The sequence below is a fragment of the Schistocerca cancellata genome, chromosome 1 (assembly GCF_023864275.1).
Source record: "Schistocerca cancellata isolate TAMUIC-IGC-003103 chromosome 1, iqSchCanc2.1, whole genome shotgun sequence".
NCBI classification, from domain to species: Eukaryota; Metazoa; Arthropoda; class Insecta; order Orthoptera; family Acrididae; genus Schistocerca; species Schistocerca cancellata.
This window is the reverse complement of record NC_064626.1, coordinates 708917794-708937313: the sequence shown is the minus strand read 5'-3', so window position 1 is coordinate 708937313 and position 19520 is coordinate 708917794. Positions and strand designations below refer to the sequence as shown.

The 19520-nt window shown below is 38.7% G+C and overlaps 1 protein-coding gene across 1 annotated transcript in view; it reads right to left on the bottom strand.

Moving 5' to 3' along the window:
* LOC126184753 (neuronal calcium sensor 2) overlaps positions 1–19520 on the bottom strand; it is a 347004-nt gene that overhangs the window by 8626 nt on the left and 318858 nt on the right. The window contains exon 4 of the mRNA XM_049927296.1: positions 15095–15223. Coding sequence (XP_049783253.1) covers positions 15095–15223 — 129 coding nt within the window. The remainder of the gene's footprint in view (positions 1–15094; positions 15224–19520) is intronic.

Here is a 19520-nt window from a genome sequence, read left to right as displayed (position 1 = left end):
AGATTGTCGGTATGCCTCTGTGTGGGCTCTAATCTCTCTGATTTTATCCTCATGGTCTCTTCGTGAGATATACGTAGGAGGGAGCAATATACTGCTTGACTCCTCAGTGAAGGTATGTTCTCGAAACTTCAACAAAAGCCCGTACCGAGCTACTGAGCGTCTCTCCTGCAGAGTCTTCCACTGGAGTTTATCTATCATCTCCGTAACGCTTTCGTGATTACTAAATGATCCTGTAACGAAGTGCGCTGCCCTCCGTCGGATCTTCTCTATCTCTTCTATCAACCCTATTTCATACAGATCCCACACCAGTGAGCAGTATTCAAGCAGTGGGCGAACAAGTGTACTGTAACCTGTTTCCTTTGTTTTCGGATTGCATTTCCTTAGGATTCTTCCAATGAATCTCAGTCTGGCATCTGCTTTACCGACGATTAATTTTATATGGTCATTCCATTTTGAATCACTCCTAATGCCTACTCCCAGGTAATTTATTGAATTAACTGCTTCCAGTTGCTGTCCTGCTACATTGTGGCTAAATGATAAAGGATCTTCCTTTCTATGTATAATGCAGCACATTACACTTGTCTACATTGAGATTCAATTGCCATTCCCTGCACCATGCACCATACAATTTCATTCGCCTTTGGTGTATCTAAATTTTCCCCAATTGATATTAATTAATCTGATGGACTATTAGGGTTACGGTAAACCACTCATTGATCTCACAGTACTTGCATAACTTGAGTAGCAGTAGTAGAATTAAACTTTGCTATAGAGACAGATTTTTGGACGTTGGAGGTGACCTTTGCTTTTTGGACGTTGGAGGTGACCATTGCTTTAGGGGCAGCTTCAGAACTTTCCCCAAGCAGCAAGCCAGTTTGTGGATTCCTTTGGAGTCACCAAAATGGGCCAAGGGCCTGGCAGGGCAGTGGTTTATGGGTCACCATTCTGGCAGCCAGCCCTGTTCCGCTAGTGGCCAAACTAGGTTCCCCAAGTCCAACCTGAGTTCGTGTTAGTGAAATGTCACACAATTGAAGTGTCTGTTTATATGTTCGTTCTCACTTGACCTTGTGATACCGTAGGTCCTTGTTATTAATTTTTCAATGACACCCACTCTCATTCTCTTTGATGTCATTTAAGTTGTTGTGGGTTTGAAAGCATTAAATTAATTTTATGACAAGCTGGCGGGGTGATCCACACTGGGGCCACTAGTCAAATTTCCTTGCACCATTGATAACTGTGGCGCCTCTTGGGTGTGGTGCTTATGACTTTTTAGTCTTTTGGCAGCCGGTGAACTGCTGCCACCGTAGGCTAGCTTGCAACTGTCTTGAACCAAAGCTTTCACTATGTCATGTGAGAAAAGCGTGAGTTGGGTTTCGCATGATTGGTGTTTATGGAATCCGTGCTATTTGGCATGTAGGAGGTCATTCTGTTCAAAACATCTCATTATGTTTAACCTCAGAATATGTTGTAAGATTCTGCAACAAATCAGTGTCAAGGATACTGGACAGTACTTTAGTGGATCACTTCTAATACCCTTCTTGTAAATGTGTGTGACCTGTGCTTTCTTCCAACTACTGGGCACATTTTTGTTTGGGAGGATCTACAATAGATTATAGTTAGAGGAGGGGTTACTCAGCTGAAAATTCAGTACAGAATCTGGCAGGGATTCCATCAGGCCCTAGAGCTTTGTCCAATTTTTAACAATTTCAGCTGTTTTTCAACTCCACTGACACTACAACTTATTTCACTCATCTTTTGTGTGGTACACAGATGGAACTGGAACAATTGACCTCAATTATTCTCTGTAAACTAGCAAATTGTCAAAATGGCATGATACAAGGTAATAAAAACCACAATGAAAGTTCACCAAATGCATCTTCAATGGGAAATATGAGCTCAGACATCACGATTTATTAGCCAGTTTCAACTGTGTCAGTGTTTAATGTTTGCTTATGCTCATGGTGTGGTAGATATTGCCTTTTTATTTTATTATGTTTTTTATTACCTTGAATCATCCAGTTTTGATGATTCACTACTTTAATTATGAAAATTTGTTTATACACTTCCATCCAACTGCCTCTATGGCCTTCATTCAGTCAGTGTATGGCAACCAGTTTGTCCCAGCTTCAGTCTTGTTAGTGATGTTTCATGCTTTTCATTGAAATTTAAATTGAGCACGATTCCTGTACAGTGCATTAGGATAGTCTATGTTCTGGCTTTTAGTAGACTTTTTTTTATAAATTATGTTATATGTCATGGTTTATAACTTTTAAATAGTTGTTATCTCAAATTCATTTTGTAACCATTAATGTGCTACTTTTGCATGGTCTACCTTTTACAAAATTAGCACTAACAATTGGTTTTACAAAATTATGTTTTTCCACTTACTGTGAGGCATTACCCAGCTTTTCCACCAGTTCAGCTGTCATACTACTTGTCTAATTATTCATGCATGCACACTCCACATGACGCTGCTCTCTCTGCTACTTTCGCAGATGCGCTCTGACATGCTGCCTGTTTAGCGCACAATTCTGTGCATGCACTTGCTGTTGTTAAATTCAGATACCTGCCATCTGGCCTCGCAATGCCGACTGAGCTGTTTAGATATGAGATGATATTGAGTTCCATTATTTACTGTATGTCAGCATGTGCTATACTTTAAAATAGTTTCTTGCCGAATACTTTTGGTGGTGGTGGTGGTGGTGGTGGTGGTGGTGGTGGTGGTGGTAGGTGATAACAACAATTTAAAATTGAATAAGTGAGTTTTTACCAGTATGCTTTTTAATCTCTTTCAGGCAAGTGGGTGAGCTGCCAGTAGCTGCTCATTTTTTACATTATTTCATGGACGATCACCAATTCGACATATAGGGACTCTGCTAGTTCACCAGATACTGGTCCTCATGGCGAGTGGAATTTATTAGTATTTTAGCTACCTAATGGTCCCTAATTAGAAACTTCTTCTTACTAATTTCCTCCTTTCTAGGTATCACAGGGGTGTTCTACATCATTTGATTTATAACGTCTGCTACTTATCAAAAATTTACTGATTATGAATGATGGTTCATCCCTTCTCTTTCTTTGATCTGAACATGACTTGATTTTGCAAGTATCTTCACCCTGTATACACTTTTTTATTTTAGTTAAGTTTTCTTGCTATCTTGCATGAGTATCGCCCACCTGATGATGCAGCTAAAATGCTGCAGAACGAGTTGTGCCTATAAATAAAGGACTTACAATTAAAGCAGTCTTATCTTTTCAAAATGATATATTCAGGCTGTGACTGCCCTCACTTCAAAGTCTGCAGGATTTCAGCTTTTGCTTTGCTAACCTCAATTTCTGTTCCTGTCTTATTCACAAGTGACTGGACACTAACTTTGGTGCCACTAACACACATTACATACGGCTACACATAATTTCTTTGAGTTTTGTGAAAGATCATTTGACAGTATTCTGCTACAGCAGTCACTGAGGGCTTCACACATTGCTCTCTAGACAGCCAAAACTGTTTCATTCAGCATCTCTCTATCTTTAACCCTATGCTTTATTTTGCACCTATTATGCAGTAGTCCCTTAGGCTCTGTTTCTTTAGAAGTTTCTTTACAGTGACCGTCTAACATGGATGGTCCCTCTCATTATGAACTGTTCTACTGGGTACATATGTCTCCCAGTGCTTGGTCAGCTATTCATTTGAACTTGCCCCACAGTTCCTCTACATGCTCCTGCCTTGTTATAAGAGTTTCAAGTTCCTCACTGAGATTTGACACTACTGCTTTTTATGTAGTTTACTCAATATACACATTTTTTCCTTGAGGTAGTTGTCCTTTGCACTTTGGCACTCACAGTTGTCACAACCAAATAATGGTCACTGATACCAGTTTTGATGTGGACGTCCTCAAAAAGGTCAGATTTATTTGCTGCCATTTGATCAAATATATATCATCATAAAGACAAAAATGTGGTCAGCACAGAACACATCCAGAAACCAAAGAATACTTGAAAAATATACTGAAAGGTATCAGCCACCGAATCCTGCCATAACAAATGCAGAATCAGTCAAAGAAAGTACCCCAATCATGCAATGCTGGTTTGAGGTGACTTTAAACCACAGAGTATAAATTGGGACATCTCTGGATTCACTGCTGGTGGGATGAACAGACATTCTTGTGAAGTAGTTCTGAACACATTTACCAAAAACAGTCTTGAACAGCTAATTCAACAACCCACAGCCAATGGAAAAACGTAAGACCTGGTAGTTACAAACAGGCTTGCCTTATCGACAGCACCAGTACAGAGACAAGGGTTGGTAATCATGACTGAGTGATAATGGTTCCTGGAGTTAATAGATCTGTAAAAGGCTAGAAGAGTTTTTATGCAGAAAAGTGTAGGTAAGCTACTATTATCATCCTGATTAGACAATGAATGGACATCATTTAGTTCCAATATGATGGGCATAGAGCAATTACACCAAAAGTTTAAACTAACTGTAAATCACTCTCTGGAGAAGTATGCGCCAAGTGCATTAAGAGTGGAAAAGACCTGCTATGGTTTAATAACAAAAGTCAGAAAGTGCTGAGGAAGCACTCTTGGTTAGAAAGAAATCACGACACGGTGACATGCAAAAGTTCGAACAAACTGATGTATCTACAAAAATACTGATGCAAAACGCATAAAAAACTTTCACCGTCATACTTTAATGGCAGACCATGTGAGGAATGTGAGAAAATTCTGGTTCTTTGTAAAATATCCAAGTTGAGTAAAGGATTCTATTCAGTCACCCATTAACCAGTCTGCTGTGGCAATAGAAGACAGGAAAATGGAAGCTGAAGTTTAAAATTTAACATTTAAAATATCATTCATGCAGGAGGACTGTACACACTAACTATCATTTGACCACTGTGCAGACTCCAGTGCGGACAATTGAGAAACAACAGAAACAAATGAAAACAAATAATTCACCAGGTCAACACAGAATCCCAATTAGGTTTTACACAGAGTTCCCTTTGGCACTGGTTCCTTATTTAACTTGCATTGATTGTGAGTCTCTCGCCATGTGCAAAGTGCCAAATAACTGGAAAAAAGCAGAAGTGATTCCTATATATAAAGGGGTAAAAGAAGACTCACAAAATTACAGACCAATGTCCTTTAGACTGGTTTGCTGCTGAATCCTTAAGCATATTCTAAGTTCAAATATAATAAATGTCCTTGAGACAGGGAAGCTTCTGTCAACAAATAAGCATGGATTTAACAACATTTTTTGTGTGAAACTCAGCTTGTTCTTTCCTTGCACAATATCCTAGGCTCTCAGATGTGCAAGTTGCTTGAAGAGTTCTTAAGTAATAGAACTCATCAGATTTTCCTGGACGGTGAGTGTTCATCAGACATAAGGGTATCGTCACGAATGTCCCTGGGTAATGTGATATGACTGCTCTTGTTCTACATATACATAAATGATCTGATGGATAGAAGAGCACCAATCAGCAGATGTTGCTTAAGATGCTGTAGTGTGTGGGAAAGTGTCACCACTGATTGTCTGTAAGAGGATACAGAGTGACTTAGACTTATATCTATTTGGTGTGATGAATGGCAGCTTATTCTAAATATAGAAAAATGTACTCAGATGGAAACCCTGTTCTAAGCAAAGAAGGGAAAGCAGAAAGGTGGAAGGAGTATATAGAGGGACTATAAAACGGCGATGTACTTGAGAGAAAGGGAAGAGGATGTAGATGAAGATGAAATGGGAGATATGACACTGCATGAAGAGTTTGATAGAGCAAGGCCCCGGGAGTAGACAACATTCCATTAGAACTACTGACGGCCTTGGGAGAGCCAGTCCTGACAAAACTCTACCATCTGGTGAGCAAAATGTATGAGACAGGCGAAATACCCTCAGACTTCAAGAAGAATATAATAATTCCAGTCCCAAAGATAGCAGGCGTCGACAGATGTGAAAATTACCGAACTATCAGTTTAATAAGTCATGGCTGCAAAATACTAATGCGAATTCTTTACAGATGAATGGAAAAACTGGCAGAAGCTGATCTCGGGGAAGATCAGTTTGGATTCTGTAGAAATATGGGAACACGTGAGGCAATACTGACCCTACGACTTATCTTAGAAGCTAGATTAAGAAAAGGCAAACCTATGTTTCTAGCATTTGTAGACTTGGAGAAAGCTTTTGACAATGTTGACTGGAATACTCTCTTCCAAATTCTGAAGGTGGCAGGGGTAAAATCCAGGGAGCGAAAGGCTATTTACAATTTGTACAGAAACCAGATGGCAGTTATAAGAGTTGAGGGACATGAAAGGGAAGTAGTGGTTCGGAAGGGAGTGAGACAGGGTTGTAGCCTCTCCCTGATGTTATTCAATCTGTATATTGAGCAAGCAGTAAAGGAAACAAAAGAAAAATTAGGAGTAGGTATTAAAACCCATGGAGAAGAAATAAAAACTTCAAGGTTCGCCGATGACATTGTAATACTGTCAGAAACAGCAAAGGACTTGGAAGAGCAGTTGAACCGAATGGACGGTGTCTTAAAGGGATGATATAAGATGAATATCAACAAAAGCAAAATGAGGATAATGGAAAGTAGTTGAATTAAGTCGGGTGATGCTGAGGGAATTAGATTAGGAAATGAGACACTTAAAGTAGTAAAGGAGTTTTGCTATTTGGGGAGCAAAATAACTGATGATGGTCGAAGTAGAGAGGATATAAAATGTAGACTGGCAATGGCAAAGAAAGCATTTTTGAAGAAGAGAAATTTGTTACTGTCGAGTATAGATTTAAGTGTCAGGAAGTCGTTTCTGAAAGTATTTGTGTGGAGTGTAGCCATGTATGGAAGTCAAAAATAGACGATAAATAGTTTAGACAAGAAGAGAATGGAAGCTTTCGAAATGTGGTGCTACAGAAGAATGCTGAAGATTAGATGGGTAGATCACATAACTAATAAGGAGGTATTGAATAGAATTGGGGAGAAGAGGAGTTTGTGGCACAACTTGACCAGAAGAAGGGATCTGTTGGTAGGACATTTTCTGAGGCATCAAGGGATCACCTATTTAGTACTGGAGGGCAGCGTGGACGGTAAAAATCGTAGAGGGAGACCAAGAGATGAATACACTAAGCAGATGCAGAAGGACGTAGGCTGCAGTAAGTACTGGGAGATGAAGAAGCTTGCACAGGATAGAGTAGCATGAAGAGCTGCATCAAACCAGTCTGAGGACTGAAGACCACAACAACAACAGAAAGATGTAAGTTAATGCAGATGTGTAAGAAAAACAATACTGTAATGTTCAAATACAGCATTAGTACTGAACTGCTTGACAAACTCACACTGATTAAATATCTACGCGTGACACTGCAAAGTGACATGAAATGGGACAAGACTGTATGGTAAGTAGTAGGGAAGGTGAAGGGCCAGCTTCGGTTTATTGGGAGAATTCTAGGGAAAAGTAACTCGTCTCTAAATGAAACATACAGAACACTAGTCAACCCACTGTTAGATATTGCTCAAGTGTTTGCAACCCCTACCAGGTCAGATTAAAGGAGATATCAAACCAGTTCAGAGGTAGGTACCTAGATTTGTTATCGGTAGGTTCAAACAACACACAAGTATTACGGAGATGCGTTGGGAAGTCAAATCAGAATCCCTGCAGGGAAGATGATTTTTATTTGAGGAACCCTACTCAGAAAATTTAGAGAACCGGCACTTGACACTGACTGTTGAATGATTCTGGTGCCACCAATGTATATTTCGCATAACGATCATGCATAAGGATCCGGGAATTAGAGCTCGTATGGAGGCATATAGATAGCCAGTTTTTGCTTGTTCTATCTGTTGGTGGAATACGAAAGGAAATGACTAGTAGTGGCACATGGTACGCTCCACTGGACTCCCACACAGAGGCTTGTGGAGTATGTATGTAGATGTAGATTTAGAAGGTTGCATTACTTACAGCCTGTCCTCGTCATTGCAGAGTTGAAGTGGATGATGACTCATCATAAACTTTCCAGTTTTTCTGTCCAAGTTGTCCAGCTCTGCCCATGCTCAGTTCACTGTGCCATCAGTGTAAATGATGACAGATGGAACCCAGATGTTCATGCCACCTTCCATATCTACATCTGCATCTACATCAAAACTTCGCAAGCCACCATACATGGCCAAAACAGCTCATTTCAGCCAATCCCATACATGTTTGATTGTGTTCATGTCCAGAGAACAGGCAGGCCACTGCATTCCAGTGATCGTAGCATGCTGAAGGAACGTCTTCATGAGAACAGCACCAAGAGCACGAGAGTTAGCATCCATCAAGATAAAATTGTTACCAAAATGTTGGCTGTATGGTTCCACTATACAACATCAGAGGCGTCTGATGTTACCGACTGCCTCCGAACGTCTGTAAACAACACACACACCACCAATCCTGGAGCACCCACTCTTCCTGATTCCTTGCTCATCTGTAATGGAGTCCACGATGTTTTGGTGTGATGTAGTGCTCACCATGGTCACTGAGAATGGAGATTTCATCAAGCAATCATCTTGTAACAGTATGATGGGACTTACAATATACTGTAGCCTCTTCGAATGCCGAATTCAGTTCTGGAGCACTCAGCCCATGTTTCCTTTGACTCAAAAGTCATAGATGTCAATAATTCTGTGCAGCTGTTGAAAGTGAACAGTCTGTACAGTGGAAGACCTCAACATTACATGACTATTAGAACCAAATCTGCACACTATCACTTTGACTCTGGTCCACACACTGAGCAACTTTCCTGGTTGACAAGCCTTCTGTGCGTAATGTGATGCTGTTAACACCATTCAGGTTTCCAAGGTGTACCAGTATCCAGCTATGCATTTCATTAACTTAAGAAAATGATGTTACGATAAAGATGAGATGATAATGTAACACCCCAGGTGTGGGTATGCAATGTTATGATGTGGACCCAATCATTTGTCATGATTGTTCTTCATAGCATTATGGATCTTCACTCTACTGTTTCGCAGATGTCTCTAATGCATCCTACTGGTGCTATATTTTCAACTGAAATGCTGTAAGCCATTTGAGCAAGGTGTTCTACTCATAGGTGGCACTCATAGTGACTTTGTCTATGCTAACAAACAATGTTGGAGGTGATCTTCGGATTGATACAGGAGAAGTTTTGATAGCAACACACTTGGATGACATATTGGGGCAATGCAAAACTTTTTTCTGATTTGTGTACATTTGTCTCCCCCACTATCTGAATACTCAAGTAAATATTATAATTATGTCACACAGGGCTAAAAGAGATATATGTAAATGAAAACTTGTAGTTATCTGTATAAAGAGATGTACCAAGTGATATACTACAGGATTAAGTATGACTGTACTGAGTGAGGCTGCCAGCATACACAACTAAATGTAGTATTAAAAAGTAAAAGTTTCCGATGAAGGCACAACAGTACTAAAATTGTGTAAGTGGAAGGTTAAAATAAAGAACAATGCTTTGCTCTTGGCAGGGGCTTCAAAGTCTAGAACTGACAAATCACTGTTGGAAAACATCAGCTCAAAGAAAATCCTCTATATGACAAAACATTAAATGAAATAGTTGTGTAATGTATTTCTGAACAAATTCTGGGAGCCTAAGCTCATGAAATCAGTAGTTCATAGTTACTGGTTGCTGAAGGACACCAGTAATGATGACTAAATATTAACAGTTAAATTGTCAATTTATTTGTTCTGTCCTTGCAAAGCACATCCAGTAGTGCTGATAACATCAGAAGTTGCAGTCGTACCTGAAATACCTGAATAATTAGGTGACACGTAGTTCCATTCTGGAAACTACATGCTATCATATTCAAAAAGTCAATGACTGTTCCACATTCTGTACATTTTAACTCACATATTTCTGTCGTGTTCTGTGCTAAAAAAAAAAAAACTCTCAATATGGTGTAATTGCATACAGCTGTTCACTTTGAGGAAATTTAACTATGTGTTTTTTAAATATATGCAAGCTCTCGTGGATATGGGAGTCGATGGAGGGTGCCAATACTTACTCAGGCCAATTCGCATAAGATTTTTTGTCTTTAGATAAAAATATACTTTACTGCACCTGAGGTAACATCACATATTACTTGTTTCTTCTGTCCACAGCTGTATTGATTGGTGTGACAGTTGTACAATATTACAATTCAAGTGTAACACACATTTTATTCCTTACTGATGATTAATTCATCATGTTGCAATATATGAGGGTAATTCAGAAAGTAAGATCCGAATTGCCACAGCTAATCAAATGCAGTGCACTCACTGAAACGCACATGTGTACCAAATCCTGGCATGCCTTGCTTGTCAGACACCATCATTGGTAATGATACTGTCGTAGTGTGCTGTTTTCAGTGTCAGCTCAAAATATGGAAAACAACTGATCAGCCCACCAACTGTGAAATATGGTCAGTGATTCAGTTTTTGACAGCAAGGATCACTGCAGCAGTGGAAATTCATCAACAGATAAGTGAAGTGTATGACCTCAATGCAAACAGCAACAGCAGAGTGTGTAAGTGGGTGAGAGCTTCCGAGGATGGATGAGAAAATGACAACGATGAACCAAAACCAGCACTGAACAATTTTCACTTGTTCTGCTACCTAAATGAGTTTCCTAGAGGCATGTGCTTCACAACAGATGATGAGGTGAACGAAGCTGTTAAAGGCTGGTTATCCTCACAGGTGACAAATGTCTATGACAGAGAGACAAAATGTTGTAGAACATTAGGACAAATGTTCAAGAAAATATGGAAACTACGTAGAAAATAGAGAAACATGTAAGAAACTAAATTAAAACAGTTTTTTTTTAATCTGTGACAGCTTATCTTTTTTAATAAATCAGACCTTACTTTCCATGTAACCCCCACAATTAATTGGTTTGTTTGTTTATTTTTTTGCACTTGTTCTTGCAATTTATCCGTACAACACATCACTAGGAATAAATCTGAAGGTTGTGAAATTAACATAAGGAGATGTCATGTGTTACTTTTGTAAACTGCACTAACATTAAATACATCATTTACATCACAACTCCTCTGTTTATGTGTTTCCTGCAAGTTGTGATGTGATGTTAAATTCTGTTTATTCTTAACAAAACTTGTCTAAATAACTTATGTTGCCCACTTCTGTTCATTTAACTTCCTTCAGATTTCATCCTAATGACAGGCTGCACAGGATAAAATGTAAGAACAGATGCACAAATATATAAACAACACTAGTAATTATATTTCAATACCATGAATTAATCATCCCTTTATATAAAAAAATATTTGTTGCTCACTGCAGCAGATAAAAAATTGTGTGTGGAGCTTCATTTAAGTTTGTTTTTAAGTTTCCAGAGACAACTTCCAAATTGGAAATGGCAGCAAAATATAGCGCATCTTGTGATAGTTTTCACTTGCAATGTGTCTTGCTGTGTTTTATTTGGAAGAAAAGGATCTGATAGTAGTTGAGGACTTTCATTCAGGTATTCTGGTAACAATAAATTTGATCATCTTGTGTACACCTTTATCTGTGCCCCACAGTATGTCTCCCTACCAGGACCACAAATTCTTTCACCACATTAATTGACAACATATTTCTGAATCAGAGGAAAGTCGAAAATACAATGGTTTAAAAGGTTATAAATGGTGTATCTAAGCATGATGCACAAAAACTTACCTTTGACAGCTTTCAAAGTGGCATTAGGCCCTGGAGGAAAACTACAAGAAAAATTAATGCCTAAAGGAAATTAACTGCAGGACTGTGTATTGTATAAAAGACACAAACTAAAAATATATTTTATTCACAAATGAGGCAGCAACAATTTTCAGAAGCTTACTTTCTAAAGAGAAATACATAATCTGTCTTATGAAGAATATTTAAAACATCTGGATTTCTAAGGTCATAAGAGCATCTTTTAAGACACAGGGGCAATATTTGAAAACACAAAAATGTTCTATTAATTCTTCACAATTAAGCCATTATAAACTATATTGTAAAATGTAGCCAATGTCTAAAAAAAAATCAAGGGTGTGTGCACAGGATCTGAAATTGCTAAGTCAAGTAACAAAATCAGAAAGATCTGGAATAAAAAGAGGAACTGAAACTATACCCTCCACCAAAGTGCAAATAAATGTGGAAGTAACTGACAGCACAGAAGTACTTCAAATTTTTAACTAACACTTTTCAACTCTCACTGTGCAAATAGCCTGCAATGTTTCTGCTGACAAAGCTGCAGTATACAAAGTTTTCGATCATATATTCATCTCCCTTAAACAAGGAGTGGTTCCAGTAGTGAAATATGCTATTGTTAGAACTCTTTTTTTTTAAAAAAAAAACACTGAGATGCTATAAGTGTCTCAAATTATCATCCCATCTTGCTCATAACATCATTTTCTAACGTTCATGAAATGCATAGCTGGATACTAGTAAACTTTGAAAACCTGAACATCATTAACAGCAGACATGCAATCTTTTCATTTATTGTGTGATGTGTTGGGGCCCCTACCCAGTACGCAGTTTTCAACTGGTGTCTTGTGTGACCTTGTAAAGGCTTTATATTGTGTAGAACAAAATATACTATAAGAGTAGGAATGTCATTAAGGACTCACATGAACTGTAGGTAACTGATATTCATCATATCTTAGACATAGATGCTGGAAGACACAGATGTCTCAAATGGCACATCAGAAGATTTGGTGACCTCCAATTAGGGCACAATAAAGCATGGAGTTTCACAAGGTTCTGTGGGTCGGCCCTTTCTGTTTCTCATATATGTAAATAATCTGCCTCTATCTGTCAGCAAAAATGGTAAACTCACAATCGTTGCTTGTGGCAGGAACATTGTTCAGATAACATCTATGCTGTTAAATTATAATTTGATTAGTGACATCCTCAAGGAAGTTGTTATGATCTGGTCACAAACATCTCTCAGTCCAAAAATTTGAGGAGGACTAATTTTAACCACATCCACACAAGCACAAGAGCCCAGACACAACAGTTATTGCAAATAAATGGCCAGGTCATAATGAAGTGTACTCTCCAAAATTCTGTGGCATTCAAACAGATGTCTGTCTGCCTTGATGACAGAAGAACACGTAAGTTAGTGTGCTCAGGATATTTTCACTCCATAGTGTGTTATGGCATGATTTTCCGGGGAAAATGCCAGCCTAAAAGAACCTTCAAGGAACAAAGAGGAGGAGTTATGGTAATGCGTGGGATATATTACTGAGCACCATGCTATAATCTCTTCGAATAAGTAGGGATAATAACAACAACATAGCATTACATGTCCCTGATGTGATTTATCCTTAATAACACAGCTCAATGTGATGCAAACTGCTCACGTCATGGCACTACATGCATTGAAGCATTTGGTGTCTACACAAATTGGGTAAAGAATGCCGCTCCTAAAACCTTCAACACATTGCTAACTTTGTTAAATGTTCAAAAGGTAACATATTTTTGTGAAGAAATAATTTTAAGCAATATCTGTTTGACAACCCAGTTTACTTAACAGAACAATGCTTCTTCACAATTAAAGAAAGTCTGTTCAGTGTATCACTCACCTGCTAGCAGAAATTGTCAGAAAATTTATTAAGTTAATATGATGACATCCTACATGAAAACTCCATTTCATTAATTATTTCTATATTCTGCAAACACTCTAAGCTAATATTGCATAACCTGCACTATTAAGTTTCTATTTGTGCCCGTATTTTCATACGAGACAATCGAAAACATCATGATGAATAAGCCACTTTTTGTGATGTTCTTTTTATTACTTTCACTGCACTGCTTTACAACATAATGTATGTGCTATTGTGTAGCTATGTTTTATGTATTAATAGTATGTCAACAAGTCACTTTTAGTCTATGAACTGATTTTATATTTCTACTCTAATGGAATCAACATAGGTTCCAAAAACAGCAATCATGTAAAACCTAGCTTGCTCTGTTTGTACCAGAGGCCCAGAAGGTGCCAGATACCAGTGCCCTGACAGATGCTATGTTCTTCAACTTACATATGGCATCTGACACAGTTCCACACTGCTGCATAATGTACAAAATATACAAGTGAACAGAATATCAAACTAGCTGTGTGATTGGACTGAAGGGTTTATAGCAAACAGAACACACAGCATGTCATTCTGGATGGAGAGAAGTCTTCAGGAGCAAGAGTGGCTTTTGGTAACACTGAGTGAGTGTTATAGGTAGAGTTATATAAAACAACATCAGAATTTCCATGAGGCTTTCTGCGGATGATGCTGCTGGGTACAGTGAAGTTGCAATGCTAGAAAATTGTAGAGAAATGCAGGAAGACCTGCAGAAGGTTTACATTTAGTGTAGGGAGTGGCAGTTGAAGCTCAAAATAAACAAACATAGCACATATGAAATGCATAACACACATTATATGATTCCACAGACATGACGGAGATATTTTGGTCTCCTTGTCAGATACTACACTTCTCAAAGTTTGGCATGATCTATATTCTGGGAAATTAAGCTACAGATTCCATCTAATGTGTTCTCACTGAAATAACATGCCATAACATTACACAGCCCACGTATATTCAAGATCTGAATGTTGCTTCCTCTTACGGATATCCTCTGTTGTAAAAACACAAAATGAATAATCTGATGCAGTTGGACAAAATGTATTACATGACTGTAAGACAAACAAGACTCTTAGAATATATTGGCTGGACTAAGACTCATGTGTAGTTGGGTAAACTATTCTCGTGATATTTACCATACTCGTAGCCAGTAATACAGTTGCCACATACCTGACAAATTTAAGTGTCACATCATAGTTGTTATTCATTAAAGGAAAATTTAAGAGGCTAAGAAATACCTAATACTGTTCAGACTAGCATGATGGTAAATCAGAATTTGCCTTTTTTTCTTTGATGATTATGATTACATGAACATACAAAAAACAGCACCAGTATTAGGTATCAGCAGACCTGGTTCTAAGAGAATGTACCATTCCGGGATGACAACATCCAGTTAGCGCATTTTGGCTTTCAGAATGACACTGTTCTTAGTTCATTATATTTTAAAAAGAATACATAAGCAGTCACTACAGAATGCTTACCTGCACTATTTTGGTCATTTCTTGAATGTCTATTACACCGTTTCCATCAACATCATACATCCTAAACGCCCACTTCAATTTTTCCTCTGGTGTGCCAGAAGATGTGACATCTATGGCCAGGAGGAACTCCTGTAACAAGTTAAACAGAAATGAATATAGTCGCAGTCATTAAAAACAGTCTTTCACTTTCAAGCTGGTCTGTCAAGTAATCATGAACTGCTACAATGTTGTGCAGAATGCTGAAGTGTAACACAAAATAACATATCACTATTTACATAAAACATAACCCCCCTTGAGCATGCACACATGTGCACACGCACGCACACTGATGTTCTCTCTCTCTCTCTCTCTCTCTCTCTCTCTCTCTCTCTCTCTCTCTCTCTCTCTCTCTCTTTCTCTCTCTCTTTCTTTCTCTGGACCTAAGTATCCAATCGATTTGACAGAGGTCTCAGAATACACCATTTAACACTTTTTTTCTGCTGATATCATACAAATACATTTTATCTTACTCCATTTTGCTTGGAGTATAGCAAGAGTTTGTGTCATGCGTGGGAAAAATATTCATTCATGCATGAAAAAGTACTTTCTTCACAAGGACATTGCTCATATGTGGTGCTTCCTCAGACACCTGATCAGTTTCCCAAAGACACACACACAGTGAGGTTAACACTGAGGACAGGTGAGTGACTCATAGTGTTTGAAATGTGGCACAACAACATTTATGTATTCCAAATACTTATAGTTCTATAAGTATAAAATTTTTGTAGTTCTTTAAGTACTCAGTTTTTTTTTAAGTTCTATCGAACAGCCCACACTTTCGTCTATGAAAGTTTGTTCATATATACTAGATATACAAATGCATCCCCATACCAGTACACCACCACTTCCATACTCTTCTGTGTCTTGTACACTCTTCTATCTATGCTGAATGAAGGGTAGTCTCCAACATAAAATTATGCAACATAACCGAACTTACTCTTATCTGTAACTAGAATCATGCCCAAGAAATCACATCTCTATCCCCAGTGTTCTGCATACACTGCATTCCTTAGCACTGTTCATTTTACTAATGTACTGTTTCTTTCTTTGCTTTCTTTGTGCCCAGGAAATATTGTGAGTTTCTTTCTGGCAGTCCTGCAGGACACATCCATGTTCTGGTATGATAATCAAGAATCAACATGGCCCATTGATCATATGAAAGGAGACAGGCTTCAGCATCAACACACAGAAACAATTGACACCCTGGTGAATACAGCTGACAGACAAAATTAGTACACAGGGAGTTACCAAATACAATCAATAATAAAACAGTCAATCATGTGATTAACAGTAATTAGTATAATTACACCCGATAAATTGATATATGCAGATATATGGCATGTTGTCATCTTACAAGCTAATAACAACTGAAGACAGAAACAATACATACGACCCGGCTCCATTTCTTACCTGACAAATTAATGTCAGCATGTTCAGTTCATGAGATTCTTTTATACTATAAAATGAATTATTTTCCAACCATTTATATAGACTTATTTTGAGATCTTTTAATGACATGAATAGAGAACAGTGTGGCAATTTATTGTATATTTTGGCAGAATTCACTTTGTGCCAGTTCCCAGTATTTTTGAGCCTTTGCCTTGTAATACCATAATCTGACTTAAGTGTGCTGTGGCCATGAATATCTACCCTTACACATTTCATGCCATTGTTTCCAACAAAGGGTCTATATACAGATATACAACAGTCAGCAGCCTGAGCCCACTAAAGAGAGGGCAACAGTGCTCTTTAAGATTACTCTTAAACTATTTTCTGTGTTCTTAAAATTTTGGTATTGTGAGGAGTTTATATCCAACAGAGAATACCACAGGAAATATTTGAATGGAGGAGCTGAAAACTCAAACTTAAGGACAAAAGAGTAACTTTCACATGAAGTGTCACTGCCAAGTAATATAGCTTGATGAAACTTGGACCATACATAGAAAGAACTGCTACAGTATAGTACAGAATGTAACTGAAAGAAACATATGATGAGATGAACAGAAATGATACTTTTATTTAAAGACAATAATGACACTGAAGTCGCCACAATTCATAATGGTCCCTGGACATTACAGATGGAGGAATATGGTTTTTAATAGGGTGGGCAAGCTCTGCAACACGCTCCCTTTGTGACCACAGGTTGGTAAGCATTTCTTGTGGTAGGTCATTCCATTCCTCCACCAGCAACGTTGACAACAACCGGATGGTCATTGGTGCAAGCGGACGTGCTGCAGTTCGTCTGCCCAAAGCATCCCACACAGGCTCAATAAAATTTAAAGTCATAAAATGAGCAGTGCATTCCATTTGCTGAATATCTTTTTGTTGCGAGAGTACCCCCACCTGTTCTGTTTGCTAGAAATTACTGACTTAGCAAAGTGTCACTTTAAGGCTCAAGCAACATAAGCTTGGGGCGTCAAGTCGAGAGGAGTGCCAAAGGTACTCCTCAAGTGCAAAATTTGTGTAGCGTGTATCCTGATTGGCAGCAGAAATTAAAGTAGCTGAAAGCATATGACAACAGACGTTTCAGTAAAGATGGATTAGCAAATGAGCCTTTGTACGATAAATGCGACTGTATGGGTAACAGATGGCTCCAGTATCCAATATTATCATGGTTAATTTACATGTATTTGAGACGTAAACTTTTACATCAAGACCCATCTAAGTGGGCTCAAATTTCACCCATGGCCTATCTTAATGAGAAATGCACTATCACTTCAGCAAGTTTCATGATACAATTTACTGTACACTCGTACCTGTTAAAGGAGGTGTTTCACATGTTGTTCTTACATTTGGAGCCAATACTGCATTTGTCTCTGCCATGAATTTACAAATTCTTTCACACATCCCCTGACCATCTCGTAAATGTAGACAAGGCTGTACAGGTTGATGCTCGATTCCAGTGTTGTACACTTCACTTCTGAGAAGACTCCAGGCCCTGGCATAAAACCAAGGGAATGACCTTCGTGGCCGAGGTACAAGCCCTGCTCAACCTATCTATCTTGCGCTATACTGGCACATGTCAGATGTCATCTTACATCAGCAAGAGAAGGTGACTGTACCATATCATGCATGTGCCACATTCCCCAATAGTGGGGCATGAATTAAATTTGAACGCAATTAGATTGGGACTTTATAGTACCCCTTTTCACTAATAAGTTATGTGAATACATTGACTGTGATAGCGTGAGCATAATGTTCACATGAAAATTTTAAAGTAATCATTTTCTAAGCGAATAACTGAGGACCATAGAGATGTTTACAGAATCGCTTCACAATACTGGTCAAGACAAGCTAGCAAAGTTCGCATGACCAGAATAATGGAGCTGTCAGGGATCAACTTACGTTGACACAACTAAATTTTTACAAATAACTTCCTATAAGTTCTGCTTGCTTTAATTCTTAATAATGTCTGTAGAGCAGTGGGATCAAACATGGTAAAGACAAACGGGTGAACCGACCAACCGATTCAAGGTACACAGCCCACTACCGATTTTTCTTGTTGAGCAGTCGATTGGGTATGACCAACAGAAAGCCGAGCGCCCCCCCCCCCCCCCCCACCACACACAGACATACTTCTCACGACAAATTGTGCCCTGTGTAGCCTCACTAAAGCTCGTCTTCTTTCACTGAGCATGCAGGTTAAACGCTATTCAAATATGACTAATATGACAGGGTGCGGAGCAGACGAAACTTTGACTCTGAGACATGTCGCGCGAGGAGAACAACGATAGAGATGCAACATATAAATCATTTATTGCTTTTTTTAAAATTAAGCTACAATGGTTTCATGTGGAAAACAAAGACAGTGAAAGGTACAGGGGTTGGACAAAAATAGTGAAGCAACACGAAATGCGTGCTTGAACGTAAAATGCAGATGCCAGCCAAGCTTGCAGGTTGTGCTACTGAATTTGACCATGAATGGAACCACCATAGTGTTCCCAATACGTTGCAAGTGTCAGTCGTGGTCAGAACTGTGTTCTGTTGTGAGTGCATTAAGTCGAAGCTAAGTGAATTCAAATGTGGGCAAATCGTTGGAGGTCGTATGGTGGGCGCTTCCATGATGAAGTGTTTGGTGTTTCAAGAGGCACCATATCGAAGATTTATACTGCATACATGGAAACTGGTAAAATATTAGCTGATAAGACACAATGCAGAGCCGGCCGGAGTGGCCGTGAGGTTCTAGGCGCTACAGTCTGGAACCGAGCGACCGCTATGGTCACAGATTCGAATTCTGCCTCGGGCATGGATGTGTGTGATGTCCTTAGGTCAGTTAGGTTTAATTGGTTCTAAGTTCTAGGCGACTGATGACCTCAGAAGTTAAGTCGCATAGTGCTCAGAGCCATTTCAACCATTTTTGAACCACAATGCAGACGAAACTATGTGT